The 18874-nt window shown below is 38.0% G+C and overlaps 1 protein-coding gene across 5 annotated transcripts in view; it reads left to right on the top strand.

The window, feature by feature from the left end:
* Positions 1-18874, top strand: part of LOC106142486 (lethal(2) giant larvae protein homolog 1) — a 49039-nt gene that overhangs the window by 15693 nt on the left and 14472 nt on the right. For all 5 annotated transcript variants that reach the window (XM_013344257.2, XM_013344256.2, XM_013344259.2 and 2 more), the window contains exons 3-14: positions 9252-9429; positions 10842-11088; positions 11943-12130; positions 12537-12716; positions 12837-12925; positions 13281-13400; positions 13544-13706; positions 14028-14217; positions 16096-16213; positions 16739-16840; positions 17237-17341; positions 17844-18003. In XM_013344257.2, coding sequence (XP_013199711.1) covers positions 9252-9429; positions 10842-11088; positions 11943-12130; positions 12537-12716; positions 12837-12925; positions 13281-13400; positions 13544-13706; positions 14028-14217; positions 16096-16213; positions 16739-16840; positions 17237-17341; positions 17844-18003 — 1840 coding nt within the window. The remainder of the gene's footprint in view (positions 1-9251; positions 9430-10841; positions 11089-11942; positions 12131-12536; positions 12717-12836; positions 12926-13280; positions 13401-13543; positions 13707-14027; positions 14218-16095; positions 16214-16738; positions 16841-17236; positions 17342-17843; positions 18004-18874) is intronic.

Here is an 18874-nt window from a genome sequence, read left to right as displayed (position 1 = left end):
CCGCAAGGGGTACAGACTACACTATATATGTATGTCATAAGATTTGAGGTCTAGTGCGCGAGATGCAACAGCAAAATGCACATGCACCGCCCCGCCTCGTTCCGCCCGTTGGTATCGAGATCACAATGCTTGCTCCATTTCCTAGCCGTTGCATAATTACTTGCATACAAGAATCGATTTTCACTTTCATGTCCAATCGTCATTGAATCGATTAGTGTTTTGAAAACGAATGTTTGTTCAAGAGTTGATTTTGTTTTAACTTTTGTGATATTTGAGAACGAATTTGGCATTATCATTGAGAGATAAACGATCTTCAAAGGTATGACTAATATCCTCTTTGTAAATCCGGAATTTTTGATATGGAATCTACATATATGCTCGTAAGAATTACAATAGTCTTCCCAAAATATATTTCAACTTTTGTTTGTGCATATTATTAACTAGAACAACAGTGTAATATAATTTAGCTTGTGTTTTATGCTGTTGTAAGAGATGTCATCTTGTTAATTAATTAAACGCACCGTTAGCTTACAGTTCATTAACCATAGTTTACACTAGATGCTTGTTTGATTAATATCTGTAAGTACACCTTTATTCTTGGTGATAAAGTTGTAATTAAGACAACAACATTGTTGAGAAATAAGGTTCTCGAACTATATGTGGGCTCAAAGCAACGGTATACGCCTCCTTGCACCATAAGGTTTCGTCACATGCCAATAAATGTACAATCAAACTTTATGGCGCGGTAATAGAGGCGAATTTGCAGAAAGTTTTGGTAGGGTGATATGTTGTTGAATGTGCTAAGGACAATTCGATGGATTTAAGCAAATTTATTTCATCCAATCTTAATGGTCCAACTGGTTTTCCCGCCAAACCTTTAAGAAATTAATGGTATTAGCTTCATCAGAAAACGAGACTAGTTCAGAATGTCAATGGAGTCTGCTGACTCATACAAACCACAATCACCTGCGTTCTTGACCATTCTGCTCGACGTGATTATCATAACATTACCTTCCATCCGTTACATCGACGATTTTCTATGCGCCGTGAGGAAAATTGACACTTTCTAACGAGAAGTGTATTTGAAATAGTCTTCGCTTACCGTATATTTTACGGTGGTGATAATAAGCCATATCGAGGATGATTCATTCTGTTGTGGTGTGACACACGTTGTTAATGACGAACGTGTTATCTCCGTTGAATTCCATTGATTCGTGCAAAATATAATAACTATAATAAGAATAACAAAAATACAAATAACGTAAAAAACTTAATCACACCTATGTTTAGTTGCAGAATTTTTTTATAAATTAAAAACGTAGAAACATTTTCCATGCTAAAGTTGTCGCAGTTAAATTTACGTAACGATTTTGATCCCATGCAATGTTCTAAATTACAACAGATTTGATTATGACTAACACAGCTCACGACTAATTTAACATTTTGATGAACTCTGTTACTCGTATTCTGTGTGCGTTAATTTAATTTGATCTGTGTTGTGTTATTGAATTAGTTTGTACTGATACACGTTCATAAGCTTTAGCGAACATTTGCTAACATTTACAAAGCGTTGTTACTTGTTCTTTTAGTTTTTAATTTGAATCTCAATTCCATCATATAGCCATACAGCTGAATGCGGCCTTTTAGTCTTTTTCAACTTTATGGGTTCTGTCTACCCCGCAAGGGATATAGACGTGACTATATGTATGCATGTTAGTTTTTAAGTCTCAGTGAGAGGACTATTATTCGACCTAAAACGTTCTTCGGTTTCAATTAAAATAAAACATTATAACACCATAACTTCCACTCGGATTTTGGAACGGTATCCCAGTTCTCCGTTGAGAATGATCCTTTTTCAGTGTTGATATTATACTTAATGACCATGTGATGCTAATGTTAAAATAGGTGTTACTTCTAGGCTTATTGTGAAGTTAATCAAATTACATTCCGAATCGGGTATCCATTGATAAGTTCATTAAAGCAACCGTATGAAATGGAATGATGAATCAAACAAGCGCCACTCCTTTATTGGACATGCTAACGCGGCCTATAAGGACTGGAGCGGATAACTAGATAATTGCTGATTAGTAAAGCCAAGAGCTGATACGACTATGTGGAAATGTTTGCGATTCTGTTCCTCATTGTAAACTGTCAAATATCGAAGGAAGTGTTCAGGCTGAACGATTTATAATTCTTATTTCTAATAAGGACAAACAATTTTAACGACTACCATCGTGAGATAAACCAACGGAATTAAGTTTCTGCATTTCCAAGCACGTACGAGCTCATGATTAAATGCACTTTAGAAAATTGCGCTAAAACGCGTTGGATTTTTTTATTTTAGTGGTTTGCATGTTAGGGGCGAGGTATCATAGTCACAGCAGCATTTCGCTAATTACCTTTATCATATTTCAGAGACTTATTCCCTTTTATTACAAAATAATTTCCTATGATTTGAAGTTGTGACTGCCTCGGCATTCTGTCTCGAACGAACGCATCTTATTATAGCTATTTCGTCTTATAGTTGATTCGTCTGCAGTTATTTCTCGGGATTGTTCTTACTCTAATGTGCTGCTTGTATCTAATACGTGGAATCACTGATTGATCCAAGAGAAACTCACTATCCGACGACCAATGGCTCTTTCAACCAACTTTCTTTTCAGATGGTTTCTGCAATTAGTCCGCTCCCTCGCGGCCCTTTTTTAACCTTACAGTCATACGAGCCAGTGAATCTGTTTTTATATCTCAGTGGTATGTTGCATACAGGTGTCACAGTCACAGACCAGCGGTTTCCTGGCCAACTTCCGCGGCACAATGACCGCTCAGCCATTATTGTGTGAGTGATGTATTATACGTGCCGGCGCTGCATTTAGAGTGATACCGCGATTTGGCCATTGTTTGTATTCTTAAGTCGTTCTATTGCGTTTGTTGAGCGGTAGAGTCGTTAGGCCATTTCCAGATACGGTGTCGGTGCCATAGGATTAATGGTTATAAAAATTCCCAGAATTCGAAAAAGATATGCGTTGCAATTATACTCGTTAATTGGTTATTGAGACGTTTGATTATATTACAAACACAAGTAGTTGTGTTGTAAGTTCTTATTTTATTGCCAACATTCGCTAATCGTATATCATCGACTTATGTTCAAAGCGTTCTTTCTGTAATACATTGCTTGGTATTATATTCTTTATCGAAAGGAGTCTTACAATTGCTCCGATGCCCATTTAGTTTTTGCGATATTAGTACTCAAATTTACCAAAACATAACAAGATTTAAGTGCAGTTATTGTTGCCAATTGGTCCAGATAGTCCTCATAAAGTGACGTCACTTGGCATCGGAAGCGATCGCGGCCGATGACATCACTGCTCGGTACGTAGGCGCAGGCGCACGGTAATGGACTCAAAATCACGTAATAGGTGTTGTGACACGTAACTGATTGTAATTGTATATAGAGAGAATGGCGTGCATTCTGTATGTTATGGTACTTATTTGTATATGTTTAATTTTCAGATAGTTGAATAATTAAAAGTAATGTTATTATTCATTTTATCGTCTTAAATATACCTAGGTACAAACATTTTAAATGCATGAATAAGGGACAATCCACATACATTGTTATTTATGTTTCAATGAACATCGAAGTGTAGGGATATAAATAGAAAACTTATTAGATCTTCCGTTTTTTTTTATAAGTATACGACTCCACCAGAGTTACCACCATTCTCAGTATAGGTAAGTTATTTAACTTAAATAACACGTATTACTGGTTTGATAAGTAACCTATGACAAACCTGCAAATGCGTTAAGAATGCAAATGTCCTAATTTTCGAATTCCATGTATTGATTCGGTTCCTGTACCCCACTACGAGTATGCATATGATGGAAGACCATATTTGCATTTGATTTCAACTTAATTACATTGGATAGTTCTGAATCAAATTAATGACATCGGAATGTTTGTTTACGTCTGTTTAGGCCAAAATCTTAGAAAACATTCAAAATTTTTACAAATTTAATTCGGTTAACATGTCCCATTATGTGTACAAATGAAATGTCTGCAACATACAACATTTAAGAATTCATTTTAGATTTATAATCATCATTGGAATTAATGTTTCTATTAAAGAACCATTTACCTTTTTTATACTCCTAAAGCCGTAAGTCACTCGAATTGTCAACCACTTCTTGATGTCTTATGAACTTAGGAAACAGTGTGTTGCCACTGTCACCGTAGTATTTGCGATTAACGACAATGTGCGCTAGCGCAGAGCTGCGGCCTAATATAAGTCCACTTTAGATATAAATTAGCAGATTATTTTATTACAGAAATTTACAGTTTACCTAATTGTTGCATGCTTATTAGTTTGTTATTTAATATAGGCAATCGCTAAGTCTTGTTATTTTGTCACCAATATAACTTGATATCAGAATGTGGGTGCTTGTCACTTAGAATATTGTTCTGTTTTAGTGTCGGACCTCGGATATAATTTCAAGGTTCAGCGCTTTCCACAATGTTCATGAATCACTCTGAACACACCCCCGTAATAGCTTATAATAGTAGTTGTATGTAGATGGAATGAATAGCCTTGTACAATTTTTACATCCACTTTAGGTAGTTTAGTCTTTTTGCGATTATCGTTTCGTTTCTGATTTGTAGATAGATGATAAAATGTTTACTCGACAGTGCTACAAAGACAAACAAATATAACAAAATTTGTCACGTCTCTCCTGTTATCTTGAGTGGAGTGTTCAGTTGGGAGTCATTTCGAAACGAGGAATAGTAACGGAGAGCCGAGAAAATTCACTGTTTGTTTTTATATGAACTGCATGCTTTTCTTCTATGGCTCTTAAATGTCAGGTATCCTGATTGCAAATCCTCGCAATAGTGCATTTATCCTACTACTATTATAAAGGCGAAAGTTTGTATGGATGTATGGATGTTTGTTACTCTTTCACGCAAAAACTACTGAACCGATTACCATGAAATTTGGTATGTAGGTAGCTGAAGACCCAGAATAACACATAGGCTACTTTTTATCCCAGAGTTCCCGCGGGATTGATAGGGTTTCCATGCGGACGAAGTCGCGGGCGGCCTCTAGTTTACAATATAACAAAAAGTTATTAAAAGTTTTTTATACTGAGCATGACTTTTCTTTTTGACCATACGTTGTTAACCCCCGACGGAATATGAGGGGTTTTATAAGTTTGACGTGTCTGTCTGTGGCATCATAGCTCACAAACGGATGAAGCGATGTCAATTTTTTTTTTGTTTTCTAGATTTAATTTATTTTTTATCGCCTTTTTCCGCAGAACAATACTATATAATAGTTCTTTGTTGGAACATAATAATACAGCAAATTCACACCTATGTAAAATAATTAAAATCGATCTCTTTCAGGCTACCTTTAATTTAGGATTAAATCTTTACATAAAGAAATGATAAGCAGGTGACGCCTTGTTAATTAACGGTCTATATCTGTTGTCCGTAAATAACAAATAATTAAAAAAAAATAACTCACATTTTTTTTGTCAACCGATCTGCTAGCCCTATTGCTAACGGTGCTAAGGCTCCAGTACACGTGCACCGAAGTAAACCCGTTAGCGTCATCAATCATAATCCAAGCCATGGGCCGATCTCAAAAGATACACTAGAAAGTTTAGTGGCAGATCCATCATCACTACTAACTTTGTCGTCGTCTCTTGTAACTCGATGACTTTTTTTCAATTTCATATTGTTTGCGAGTTGAGATGAAATACTCATTGCATATATTTTAACTCGTGTATAATTTTGGATAACTTTGCAGAGACAAGATAATTTTTATAATGTGAAATTCGGATTAATGATTGGAAAATAAATTATTTTTACCAAAATTCGGGTAAAGTGATTATTATTTAACGTATGCAAAAAACGCGAAAATATTGCTTTAAATAACTGAAAATTGTATGGAAGCCATTATGATTTGTATAACATGGCATAATTATATCATAAATAGGTCATCAGTCACGCTAATGAATTCAAGGAATGCGTGTCGTCATCCAACCATAGGACAGTCGACCAACCGCAAACAGAACTTAAATTCTGACACGCAAAAAATGAATTTATGCTCTTAGAAATATATCAGAAAGTCCCTTAAAGTCATCTTCTTAATGCCTACTGTAATGTAACTTTCCTTAAGTTTGATTGCACAGATTAAATTAATAAAGTTCGAGTGTATATACTAACTCGTATATACGATAGTTAGAAGTAGATACTAGGATAAGCAACAATGCGGTATAAAACGACAGAAAAAAACCTGTTAGAGGTACATACACGATGGTATATTCCGCACAGTTATATATTTCGTCAAAATGAAATAAGCAAGAAGTTTTAATCTCATTTCGATTTCCTCTTTCATTTAAAGCTTGGAATTTACAAATGTCATCTCCCATGAATCCAAATTGGATACAAGTGATCCACAAATTTATCTTCAAGACGCCTTATACGCCAATCATTTCATCTCACATATCTGTAAGTGCAATGAAAAAACGCCCTTACAAATCTATCACTTTGAAACTAGTCCAACCGTCTGTGGAATGCATTTGGACCATTCCTATTGTATTCAACTTTCACGGCCCACATAACTTAATGATCCGATAAGTATAGGTGTATGCTATGATATTTGATGGCGAAACGGGTAATTGTTGCTTACAAATGGTAGTTTGAGGTCCATGACCTTAGCTGCATAGTTTAGGGTTTCGCCTTTGAGTGTAACCTAGTTTAGGATTTTTTTATGATACCATCTAACACCAACGTAGAAAAAAGCCTAAATCATCATCACTCGGGACTTTCTGTTTTTACCATTTGGCTATGGAAATTGCTGCCTGATGTAACTTTTCTACGCTGACAAAGTTGCGCGTAAGAAATTTACTCATAAAGTACAATCCTATGTCTTTGCATATAATAATCATCCTTCATTACAACTCTTAAATAACAATTGCATAAACAATGGCTTATTCATCATTTCGCGAACGCGAATACGTTGTTTTATAATAAATCACAGATTTCTACAGAGACTGCCTGCGCTGCAAAAATTCCCACGTTACAATGCAGATAATAATGACACATACCTTATAATTGTGACTTTGTGCTTCTTCACAATCGTTTTCCCTCAACTATAGTCTCGATGTGTAGCTAAATGTGTTTTGTCCGTGAATTTATATCTCGTATAGTACAGGCAGAGGTACAAAGGCAGTGGTATATAAGGAGTTAAAGCACTAGAATATTTGTACCGAAATCAGATCAAAATTATTTTACTCACATCGTACCTACTTATTTTCTAACACCTACTAAATAGGACCACAGAAAATAAATTTAATTTCATGAGGGTCGTTTTAAGAACGAAATAATATGTTGAAACAACAGATTTTTTTTTTTACTTTAAATAGGAAAATTTGTGCGTATTGCTAATAGTAAAACCAATCAAAAATTCTATCAGAGTAGGCTGAGTCACACAACTTTTTGTAGGCAAAGGCATTTCGTGACAGCGACTATTGTGCAGCGATAACGAAGGTGCTAAGACGGACACAAAAACCATGTTATCACGTAATTGCTGTTTATTAGCGTCTGTTAGATCGTATTATCCTTAAGGCTGCTGTACATCGGGACAGTTATTGGACTGGCGTGATAATATTATATTGTCTCAGTCAAACAGTTTGATGTTATGCGGTTTGAAGAATATACAATCATCCGACACTTAAAAAGCAAAGGAACGTTATTCCATCATGACGGCAAAAATAAGAAGCAATAACCCAGGCTTAGTTACCTAAAGGGTTCCTATGCTAAGGAAATACAGAGAGAAATTAGTCAACGGCATATCAACCTTCCCAAATTCACTGCAAATTCGCCTCTATTTTCTTCTTTCAGTTAAAAGTGAAATGAAGAACTTAAAGATAACTTATAATACGCTGACCCATTTTGCTGGCTCAACGCCTTAGCCAGTCGCTTAACCAATGTATAAAGGGCTTTAACGATATAAATAAAGATGTCGAAATGAGTCATAGCATTATTGAATAATTTGATGTTTAATGCAGATTCTAGAGCGAATCCTGTCGGAGACACTAGAAACTATTTTTTGTCAAAATGCGTTCTTGTTAAAAAAGGTATTTAAAGTTTCGTTTCCAGTAATGCAGATTTGTTTATATGTATGTATGTGGTTTCGGAATATGTAATAAATCGGGATTTATATACTTCTTCCGTGTTTCGGCGTTATTCCCGGTTTCATCCAGGCCCTTCCGCCCAAAGTGCGCTTTTGATCCGTCAGTTCTCCTCAATATTTTCGCGAACTAACCTAACCCATATTGGATCATAATTACATACATACATCACGCCTGTTTCCCGGTGATTGTCTAAGACTACCTACACTATTCCAATTGCCAAAATTCTTTTAAGTCAAGGTTACAGGTCCAAATAATCTCCTACAATACGATTTCCGTACAAATTAGAAACTGTATGCGCCGGGAATTCTGAATTTGGAACTTGACTAAACATACAATCAATTATCTCAAAACTATCCGGATACCACCCCCACACCACCCTATTCGAATGGTTTCAATGACATAGATAAATAACACCCCGCTTTTATCCGCTTGTTCGCTTCGGCAAACACAGAATTCAGCAAGATACCACAATATCCTAACTTTATGGTCTGTGTTTGGACAGCCCTCCCATTCTGTATAAATATTGGTACGACAGTTCTGAACCCGTTAGGTTGGGCAAATATGTCGGGTTTATAACGTACAGTCGTCTACAGAAAACCTAGTAACTTTTTGTGTCTGAATGTTTGATTTGGGATTCAAATAGTGACAGTTGCTACCCCATCGCCTAAAAGAGGAATTCCAAGAATATAAATATATCCTGTCCCTTAGTCGCCTTTTACGACATAAATGGGAAAGAGATGAAGTGGTCCTATTCTTTTTTCTATTGGTGCCGTGATCCAAACGGCAAAATAGCCCTTACACAAAAAATAATTTATCCCTAAAACCACCCAGAAGCAATCATCTGGCTGAAGTATGAAAACTAATGTATTGCAGGTTTGAAAATCCAGCCAAATTCGCCTCTTCTTTTTACTCGATTGCAATTAGGGTTCCGTTGTTCGCGCGTATCATGATGATGATTTCTGATTCAAAAGTTGATTATATCAAGGAAATGTATATCTACATAAGGTCTGAAAAAATAGTTTTTTTTTTTTACTAAATATTCCTCTCTTCCACAGACAGTGCAACACGGCTTCCCGCACAGAGCATCGGCGCTGTCGTGGGACCCGCTCCTCAGGCTGGCCGCCATCGGCACGGCCACCGGCGCGCTCAAAGTGTACGGCAGACCCGGCGTCGAATTCTACGGGCAGCACACCAATCCGGAATCGCCTGTCATTCAGATACACTTCATACCCGGTGTGTACATACATACACATATGGTCACGTCTATATCCCTTGCGGGGTAGACAGAGCCAACACAGTCTTGAAAAGACGTCTTGAATGGGCCACGTTCAGCTATTTGGCTTAATGATAGAATTGAGATTCAAATAGTGACAGGTTGCGAGCCCATCGCCTAAAAAAGAATCCCAAGTTTGTAAGCCTATCCCTTAGTCGCCTTTTACGACATCCATGGGAAAGAGATGGAGTGGTCCTATTCTTTTTTGTATTGGTGCCGGGAACCACACGGCATACCCTTTATGTACCTTAGAGTATCGACTTAATTATAAATGTACCTATGTAGGTACTCGTAATATCCTGTCATTGGTTTGATTGAACCTCGGAAATGCGAACTGACAGTGGATACTGTTAATTGGAAAAATGAAAAAAAAAAATCAGAAATAGACAACAGTCACGCTACATTCTATGATATTGTCGTCATAAATGGGTTTACGATACGTCGTAAGACAAGCCCAACATATCTATCAATACAACTTTGTTCAAAAGGTAATGAACAAGATTTTGTCCGCGTTGGAAATCTAACCCAATGAATTGCAATACATTAATTTCATCAAACATCGGTAAACAAAACCCAAAAATTTTCTTATGAAGTTGGCGCATCCGATTTACCATTGCTATTAAGCGTACTTCACCTACTATTATGCGCCTAAGTTTCGATCCCCCGGCTCCGGTGTTCCCCGCAACAGCCGGAAGGACGTGTCGTCGTCAACATCCATTATTGTCAAGTTAGTCATGATCCAGTTACAGCAATGTATCATGCTGTGTTTCGTCTTTACAATTTTCCTGCATTTGGGTATAGAAATGTGAAGATATGTCTTATATAACTTATATGCCTGATGCCACAATAATCACTCTCAAACTCATCAGTGCGTGTTCCTAGTTGCGCTCTCCGCCACTATGCTTCGGCGCCTGGAGTCCGATTTTCGATTATACTTTATCACATTGTCCTGTTTACAGCGTGTTCAGTTTGTTTGTATGTAGCATTAATAAAACATCACACGGCACAAACTTTTCACTCGATTCCATCATTGAGCCATTTAGCTGAACGCGGCCTTCCAGTATTTTCAAGACTGTTGGCTCTGTCTACTCCGCAAGGTATATGTACGTGATTATATGTATGTATAACACAGATTTTACTTGGCGGAAGATCTATTCGGTGCCGACGGAGTCCCGAGGCGCACCTAGTTCACCTAGCTATCCTCGACTTTGTCTAGTTCAATTTCCACTAAACATAATCCTATTACTGTCATACAAGTAACCCTAGAAGACCGATTAAGCATCGCCGTTCCATTTCATTGAATTAAAGGTTGTGGTATCTTTTTTGAAAATCGAGTTCTTAATAAAGGAAATTTCATTCTTTTTTTTTTCAGGCACTGGCCGCCTAATCTCGCTATGCGACGACAACAGTCTCCACCTTTGGGAGATCAATGAGAAATCTCTAGTGGAACTCAAGTCGCACACGTTCGAAGGCAAGAACAAGAAAGTGTCTGCGGTCTGCGTGGAGTCATCGGGGAAGAACATGCTGCTAGGAACAGAAGGGGGGAACATATATTCGATTGATGTCAACACGTTCACGGTCAGCGAAGATGTCATATACCAGGACTTGGTTATGCAGAAGTGAGTGGGTTTATATTTCTTTTTTTTTTTCTATGATTTTAAAGAATGGAAATGTTATTGATGTGGTGTCTTGTAAATGTTTATTGCTACTTATAAGTTTAACCCATAAATGGTACATTGATAAAAGAGGCCAAGAAACAGTAAGGAATCAATAGTTAATTCTTTCATGGATAGGATGTAAGGACGGAATCCATCTCTACCCACAGTCCAGTAATGGGAGGGTCAAGTACTAATTGAAATTCAACCAGTCTGAGTCATCACCTGCCTGTAATTAAAGTACCTACAAATTACCTCACGATGTCCTATAAATTTTATAGATAGACTAATTCTTTTGGCGTAAGTTCTGGTTCTCCTCGAGCCATAGTTGCACCTTTGAACACGATCCTGGATCGGTTAAGCCTTTTTTTCACACGAACCGTCTCCCGTCTGACCTCCTCAACCTTGGCAAGGAAACCATACTGAAACCGTGGTAAAAGCTGCACTAGTTCATAGTACCTATTTAAGTATGGAAAAGAGTGAAAGAGTCGCGAGGGTTTTTAATACCTATATCGCATAAAATATATATGAATAAATAGGTGCACTATTTATTCATATATATTTTTATGTATTGTAGTTTTTATGTATGTTAATTATAATGATTTTATTTTATATTTTGTGTAGGTATAAATATATTTATTTAGTTTGACCCCACATAAAGTTATACCTAATGCTTCTAGCATTAAGTCCGCCAATTGTGTTATACATTTGTATTTTGTGTCATGAAGTTTAAATAAAGTGGGGTGAAGTAATCCTATTCTTTAGCGCCAGGAACCTTTATAGAAAGACGATGCTTGATAGTTATATATAAATTCCAGCTGTCCAGAAGATTTCAAAGTGAACCCAGGTGCGGTAGAATCGTTGTGCGAACACCCAAAAGTGCCAAGTCGTCTACTGATCGGTTACAATCGCGGCCTGATCGTGCTGTGGGACCGGGCGGCTTCCAATCCGGTGGACACCTTCGTGTCCAACCAGCAGCTGGAGAGCTTGTGCTGGAATGATGACGGTGAGAAAACTGTTCTAGAAATCTCCAAAGAGTCCTTCAAAGAGAAAAGGGTCCCCTAGAGAATCCCTCTTTGGAGATTTCTTCTAGGTTATTTTCAAAATAGGTCTCCGAATTAAATAAGTGTGATTTACTTATGGTAGGACCGGACATGTTATCTGGAACATTTCAATGTTTGTATAGATTTATCACGTTTATTTCTATCCCCTACGGGGTAAATTCCCTAGAATTGTTATTGCTTATATTAAACAAAATACAAATTATGTTGTAATAGGTGTATATATATATAAATATATATATATATAAGATTAAATCTTTTAAACTGTACAGTTTCAAAAAGACTGTAAGAAGGCTACGTTAAGCATGGCTTAATGATTCCGTTTCTTATGGCAAAAAAAATCTTCCACAGGTGAACACTTCACGTCTTCCCACAACGACGGCTCGTACGTGTCCTGGGCGGTGGGCGAGGCGACCGGCGAGCGGCCGCTCAAAGAGCCGATGTCCCCGTACGGACCCTACCCGTGTAAAGCTATATCGAAAATATTGACGAGGACCAGCGTCTCCGGAGAGGAGATCACAATATTCGCTGGTCAGTCTTTCCCTACTTATATCATCATTACATTGTAATTAAGTTCCCTTATTTTCTCATTTTGTGTGTATGCGCTTATTTCGGATTAAGGATAATATAAGTACTATTAATTTTTTTCAGGTGGTCTACCAAGAGCATTATATTCGGATAAATACACGGTCACAGTACAACAAGGAGAGAAAACTATCGCCTTTGACTTCACTAGTAGGGTAAGTTACTTATTTTAATTTTATAACAATTTTTTTGTCAATTGAAGAAGATTATCTAAATCGAAAGGAATAGAAGGTTCCTAAAGGTCTTAGTAACCGTAGTCCATAAAATACTTTAGAAAATATCTTAAAATCATTGGTTATGTATAGTTGTAATAAGGGGCAAATTAGTTATTTATAAACTTGGGATTTTTCATTCAGGCGATGGTCTTGAAACCTGTCACTATTTGAATCTTAATTCAATCATTAAGCCAAACAGCTGAACGTGGCCTAAAGTCTTTTCAAGATTGATGTTTTTATATATAATTTACCATAAAGAAATCAAACCATACAATTCTAATTTCAAAATTGGCAGGTGATAGACTTCTTCACGACGACGCCGGTGCCGCCGGACGGCGCTCCGCTGCAGGAGTCCCGCCCCGACACTCCCGCGCAGCTCGAAGCTTACACCGTCAATCAAGTCGCCGCTGCTTTGGTAACTTACATAAATACATAAATCACGCCTCTTTCCCTAAGTGGTAGGCAGAGACTACATCTTCCCATTGGCACGACACGATTCTTGCATACTTCTTTTTCAGCGTTTCAAAAGTTTGTAAAAACATGTATATCTTTCCACAGGTGGTGTTGGCCGAAGAAGAGCTGGTGGTGATCGACCTGACGGACTCCCGCTGGAGGCCGCTGCGGCCGCCCTACCTGGTGTCCATACACGCGTCCGCCGTCACCACCGCCCAGCTGGTGGACAACGTCGCCGACAATGTCTACGACAATATCGTGGCGGCCGGTAACTGTCATTTTAATTAATAGGGACCTTATTGCACTGGAAATAATGTACAGGAGAAGGTGTTATTAGAACTTCTAGATCAAATTGAGATCGTTTGATAAAGTGTTGCGTTTTGTTTCAAAATTTTCGTAATTCATTCATTTAGTAATGTATGTAAGATAGATATCTTAACATATCTATCTTACGTGTCTACTTTTGTATATATTAAGTTACAACTTTTTAATGTTGTCTCTCATATCAAAGTTATCTCACAGCTTTGTTTAATTTTCCACATTTTATATGTCGTTAAAACATAAATATACTATTTCTTTTTCTTTTCAGGCAATCAACAAACCGAGAACGTGTATTCCGAAAGCGCGTGGCCCATATCGGGCGGAAGCGCCGCTACCCCGGAAGTGGCTCCAAGACAACTGCTATTGACCGGACACGAAGACGGCTCTGTCAGGTTCTGGGACGTGACCGGTGTTGCCATGACGCCACTGTACAAGTACACCACCTCGCAGCTCTTCAGGTAAGATAGCAACATTGTGTAAAAGTTGATTGTCTTAATAAGTAAATAGAGTCAAATTTTGACTAACAACTGAAGTGACTTCAAGAACTTGACTGTTGGGACGTGAAATCACCTCTGTCAAGTTTTGCGACGTAACCGGTGTTGCTATGATGCCACTGTGTACTTACACCACCTCGCAGCTCTTCAGGTAAGCTGGCAACATTGTGTGAAGGTAGATTGTTTGATAAGGATACGGGTCAACTGTCACTTGGCTCATATCCAAAGTAGCCTCTTGGTAGTTGCTGTTGACAGGACACTAGGACGTTTGTGACGTCACCTGTGTTGCCATGATGGTGAATAGTAATGACTGTTTTTCATCAGTGTTCAGATAATAGAAGTGTAAAAAGGTGTTCAACGATCAAGAATGGATGACAAAAGGAAACCATAAAATTTCAAATGTATTGATGACTTTAACAATTTATGGGGCTGAGCTTATTGTGTTCTCTATGAATAGCTAATGCATACAATGAAAAAAAAAATATACCTATGCAAAAGAGAACTGTGAGCAAGTATTAAAAAACTCACGCTACTTGCTTTGAACTTTGATCCTATAAGTGCACTCTTAAGATAATAATATAATAATTCCCAGGCATTATTTTCTCATGCACATTGATTGATTTCGCGGCCTTTGTGGCGCAGTGGTATTGAGCATGTCTGTGTTGCAATAGGTCCCGGGTTCGAATCCTGGCCAAGGCATGATGAGAAACGGACTTCCTCTGGATGGCTTAGGTATTGGATGTTTATCTATATAAGTATTTATTGTAAAAAATGGTATCGTTAAGTTAGTATCTCGTAACACAAGTCTTCGAGGCTAACTCAATGTGTGTAATTTGTCCCGTATATATTTATTATTATTTATTGATGGTCGGAGTGTGAACAATACGTTTAATAAAAGAGGTATGTTAATTTTGTATTTCTTGCTAAGAAATAAGGAATTTTCCAATGTCATCATAATTAACACGCAAAGGCTGTCTAAGAAATCAAAGCGTTTTCAACGCTGATATGAGAGAAATCGACGCTGATATGAGAGAGAGTCGTCCATGAGAAAATAATTAAGTTCTCTTCTATAATAAAAAATCAATACTGTCAGTGCTTGCCCAACCAGCTAATAATATTTTTCTGCTTGTCGCTTGCTACGATGCGAAGCGGGCTCAAAAGATCTTCACCGAGGTAAAATATTCACTTTTAAGCATGCTTTATGCCGTACGCAGCGTGCTTTTAAATAATCACGTTTTAATTTCAAAAACAATCTGTTTCTCTGTGCGTTTAATCTTTTTCAGCTTGTTTCTCGTCTGTGGCAAAGCTTGGAGAAATTTGTTTTGATTTTCACTGTTTTACTTAAATTCTCGTAAATAATCACATTTTTAACTTTATTTGCCTATATTTTAAGTTATTTTTTGTTTGCGATGTAGGTAGATTAATGTTTACTTGATTTGTTGGTTGCGTTTGCTGAGAGATTTGCAATATTTATATCTAAAGTAATAAAGCATAGTAACACACACCCGTTAACTTTCTATATTAACTCCATCAGAAAGACATTAAATAATAGCCACCAATACGTGACCGATATTGAAAGTTTTGATTTTTCGAGATAATTTAAAATTATTTTAGGTATTTTTACTGCATTCAGTACACTTTCAATTACATAAATAACGTAGACCGATAATTTTTTTTAAATTTAACTCTGATTTAAAACTGCGCTAAGAAATGGTTGCCGCCAATCCATACAATATGTATCTGTCCTGTGTCATTTTGGCACGGAATCCTACATTGACGCAGTTTTATTAACTTTCACTTAACAAATTGTATAACAATATTTACTTTGTTTTCCCCGTCTAGTGGGCTGGAAGTGGGTGAAAACAATGACAGCCAAACAGACGAGGAGGAGTGGCCGCCGTTCAGACGTGTTGGTACTTTCGATCCCTACAGCGACGACCCGAGGCTGGCCATCAAAAGAGTACGTATTTCTGTAAAATAAACGTTTGATACAGGTCGACTCCGACCGAGCGAGGTGGAGGTCATTGGGGGAGGCCTATGTTCAGCAGCGGACGTCCTATGAGAAAGATGATGATGATGAAATCATGTAAGCGTAATAATTTCCCAGGGTTTAAATGTAATATTACATTACGTTGTCGGTAAAACATAATTTCATTATCTCTGTCTATTATCGCATTCGCGGTAATAGCGCTAAATTTGTGTAATATATCTTGATTATAATGACAGCAGTATGGCCCCGTAGTATGGCACGCGCGACGCCGTACTTATCGCGCGAAAAAGTAACGCTGTTTCGTTTTTTATTATGACTTGGAACGAGACAGCAATAGTACCTATTTCGCTCAATAAAAATAGCGTTAATTTTTAGTATGTCTATTATAACCTACATACTTAAAACCTTTTTAATAAAATTATCCAACTATACTAATAACTTCTATTTGCCAATTGAAATATATCTAACATGGCTTTAATTTTTTCTATTTGACAGATAATCTTATGTCCGCTGTCCGGTATGCTGACGATCGGCGGCGCGGCCGGACACATCGTGATTGCTAGTTTGAAAACATCGCCCAACACTAACGAAGTCAAGGTATGCTCATCTTTTAATCCCATAGATATATTGTAAATCAAACTATAGGTATATTGACATATGTGGGTCGTTGTAAAGCTGAATTGAGATTTAAGATGAAACCAAAACGTGTGTGCTTAAATTCTGGTATATGTCCTCTCTTAGTCCGCCTTGAATCCACTAACTTAAAACACTTAGGACTGAACGTTGATACATAGGTTACACATTACACAGAAAATTTACTTCAGCAACCTATACATTTTTTTATATCAGTTCAATGTCACAGTGTATGAAGGAATCTTTATTTTGATGATACTTTTAGTCACTCAAATTTTGCATTTTAGGAGTATTAACATTAATATTACCCATTTTCGCATTAATAAATAATGATTGATAGTTTCCATTGTGTGATTTCAGTCGGTGCCCGTGAACATAGTGTCGGATCGTGACGGCTTCGTGTGGAAGGGCCACGATCAGTTGACGTTGCGGCCTGGCGCGCTCACGTTCCCGCAAGGATATCAGGTAAAAGCTTCGAAACTAATTAAGATCAGAATACAAAACTATCTTGGGAATTTTGAGATGAAGATTACCACATAAGTTATTCGAGGTTATTTTCTACCAGTGTACATACATACATATGATCACGTCTATATCCCTAGCGGGGTAGACAGAGTCACCAGTCTTGAAAAGACTGATTGGCCACGCTCAGCTGTTTGGCTTAGTGATAGAATTGAAATTCAAATAGTGACAGGTTGCTAGGCCATCGCTTAAAGAGGAATCTCAAGTTTATAAGCCTATCCCTTAGTCGCCTTTTACGACAACCATGGGAAAGAGATGGAGTGTTCTTTTTTCTAATGGTGCCGGGAACCACACGGCACATTTTAATTGAAATTCAATCCGTTCAGTAAAATTTGGGGGGGTTAGTTCCATACGTATTCGAGCGTAGCTACGCCATTTTGACATATTATCTATGATATTGAAAACAATATCTTGTCTTTACTGTTACTGTGATGGTTGTGTCCAGGCGACGTCGGTGGTGCAGCTGGCGCCGCCCGCGGCGGTGACGGCGCTGGCGGCGCAGTGGGAGTGGGGCGTGCTGGCGGCCGGCACCGCGCACGGGCTGGCGCTGCTGGACGCCGTGTGCGCGCGCCACGTGCTGCACAAGTGCACGCTCAACCCGCACGGTATGTGTATAACCGGCTTATAGTGACACTTGTCTCTAATCGGGTACAAATTTCCTCGTACAAATGATTAATCACCATCTTACGGTTAGTCACCACCCATTCTCCACCTTTAGGCGACGCCACCACAGAATCAAATCCACAAACATGAACAAATCCACGCTCAACCCGCACGGTATGTGTATAACCGGCTTATACTGACACTTGTCTCTAATCGGGTACAAATTTCCTCGTACAAATGATTAATCACCATCCTACGGTTAGTAACCACCCATTCTCCACCTTTAGACGTCTCCACCACAAAATCAAATCCACAAACATGAACAAATCCACGCTCAACCCACACGGTATGTGTACAACCAGCTTATAGTGACACTTGTCTCTACTCTTGCCTCTACAAATTTTCTCGTACAAATGATTAATCACCATCTTACAATTAGTCATGGTTTCGTCCTACACTTTTAGACGTCGCCACCACATTATAAACAAATCCACGCTCAACCCGCACGGTATGTGTACAACCAGCTTATAGTGACACTTGTCTCTACTCTTGCCTCTACAAATCTCATGTTGATTAATCACCACCCTACAATTAGTCACGGTTTCGTCCTACACCTTTAGACGTCGCCATCAGGGTATGTCCAAAACCTTTTATTTTATATTAGCAAACCGCTACCTTTTATACATATAAACCTTCCTCAGTTACCCCTATTTCAAACAGAAACAAAATCTGTCCAAATCTTTACGAGATTAGCGCATACATACAGACAGAGAAAATAGGGGATGATGAAGTGAGATGACGATGATCTGGCGAAGTCCCGCCTCCAAGAAAGCGAGATGGAAGTCATTGCGGGAGTCCTTTGTTCAGCAGTGG

Source organism: Amyelois transitella, chromosome 12 (genome assembly GCF_032362555.1).
Source record: "Amyelois transitella isolate CPQ chromosome 12, ilAmyTran1.1, whole genome shotgun sequence".
Taxonomy (NCBI): Eukaryota; Metazoa; Arthropoda; class Insecta; order Lepidoptera; family Pyralidae; genus Amyelois; species Amyelois transitella.
The sequence above is the reverse complement of the archived record's forward strand: the minus strand, read 5'-3'. Positions and strand labels throughout refer to the sequence as shown.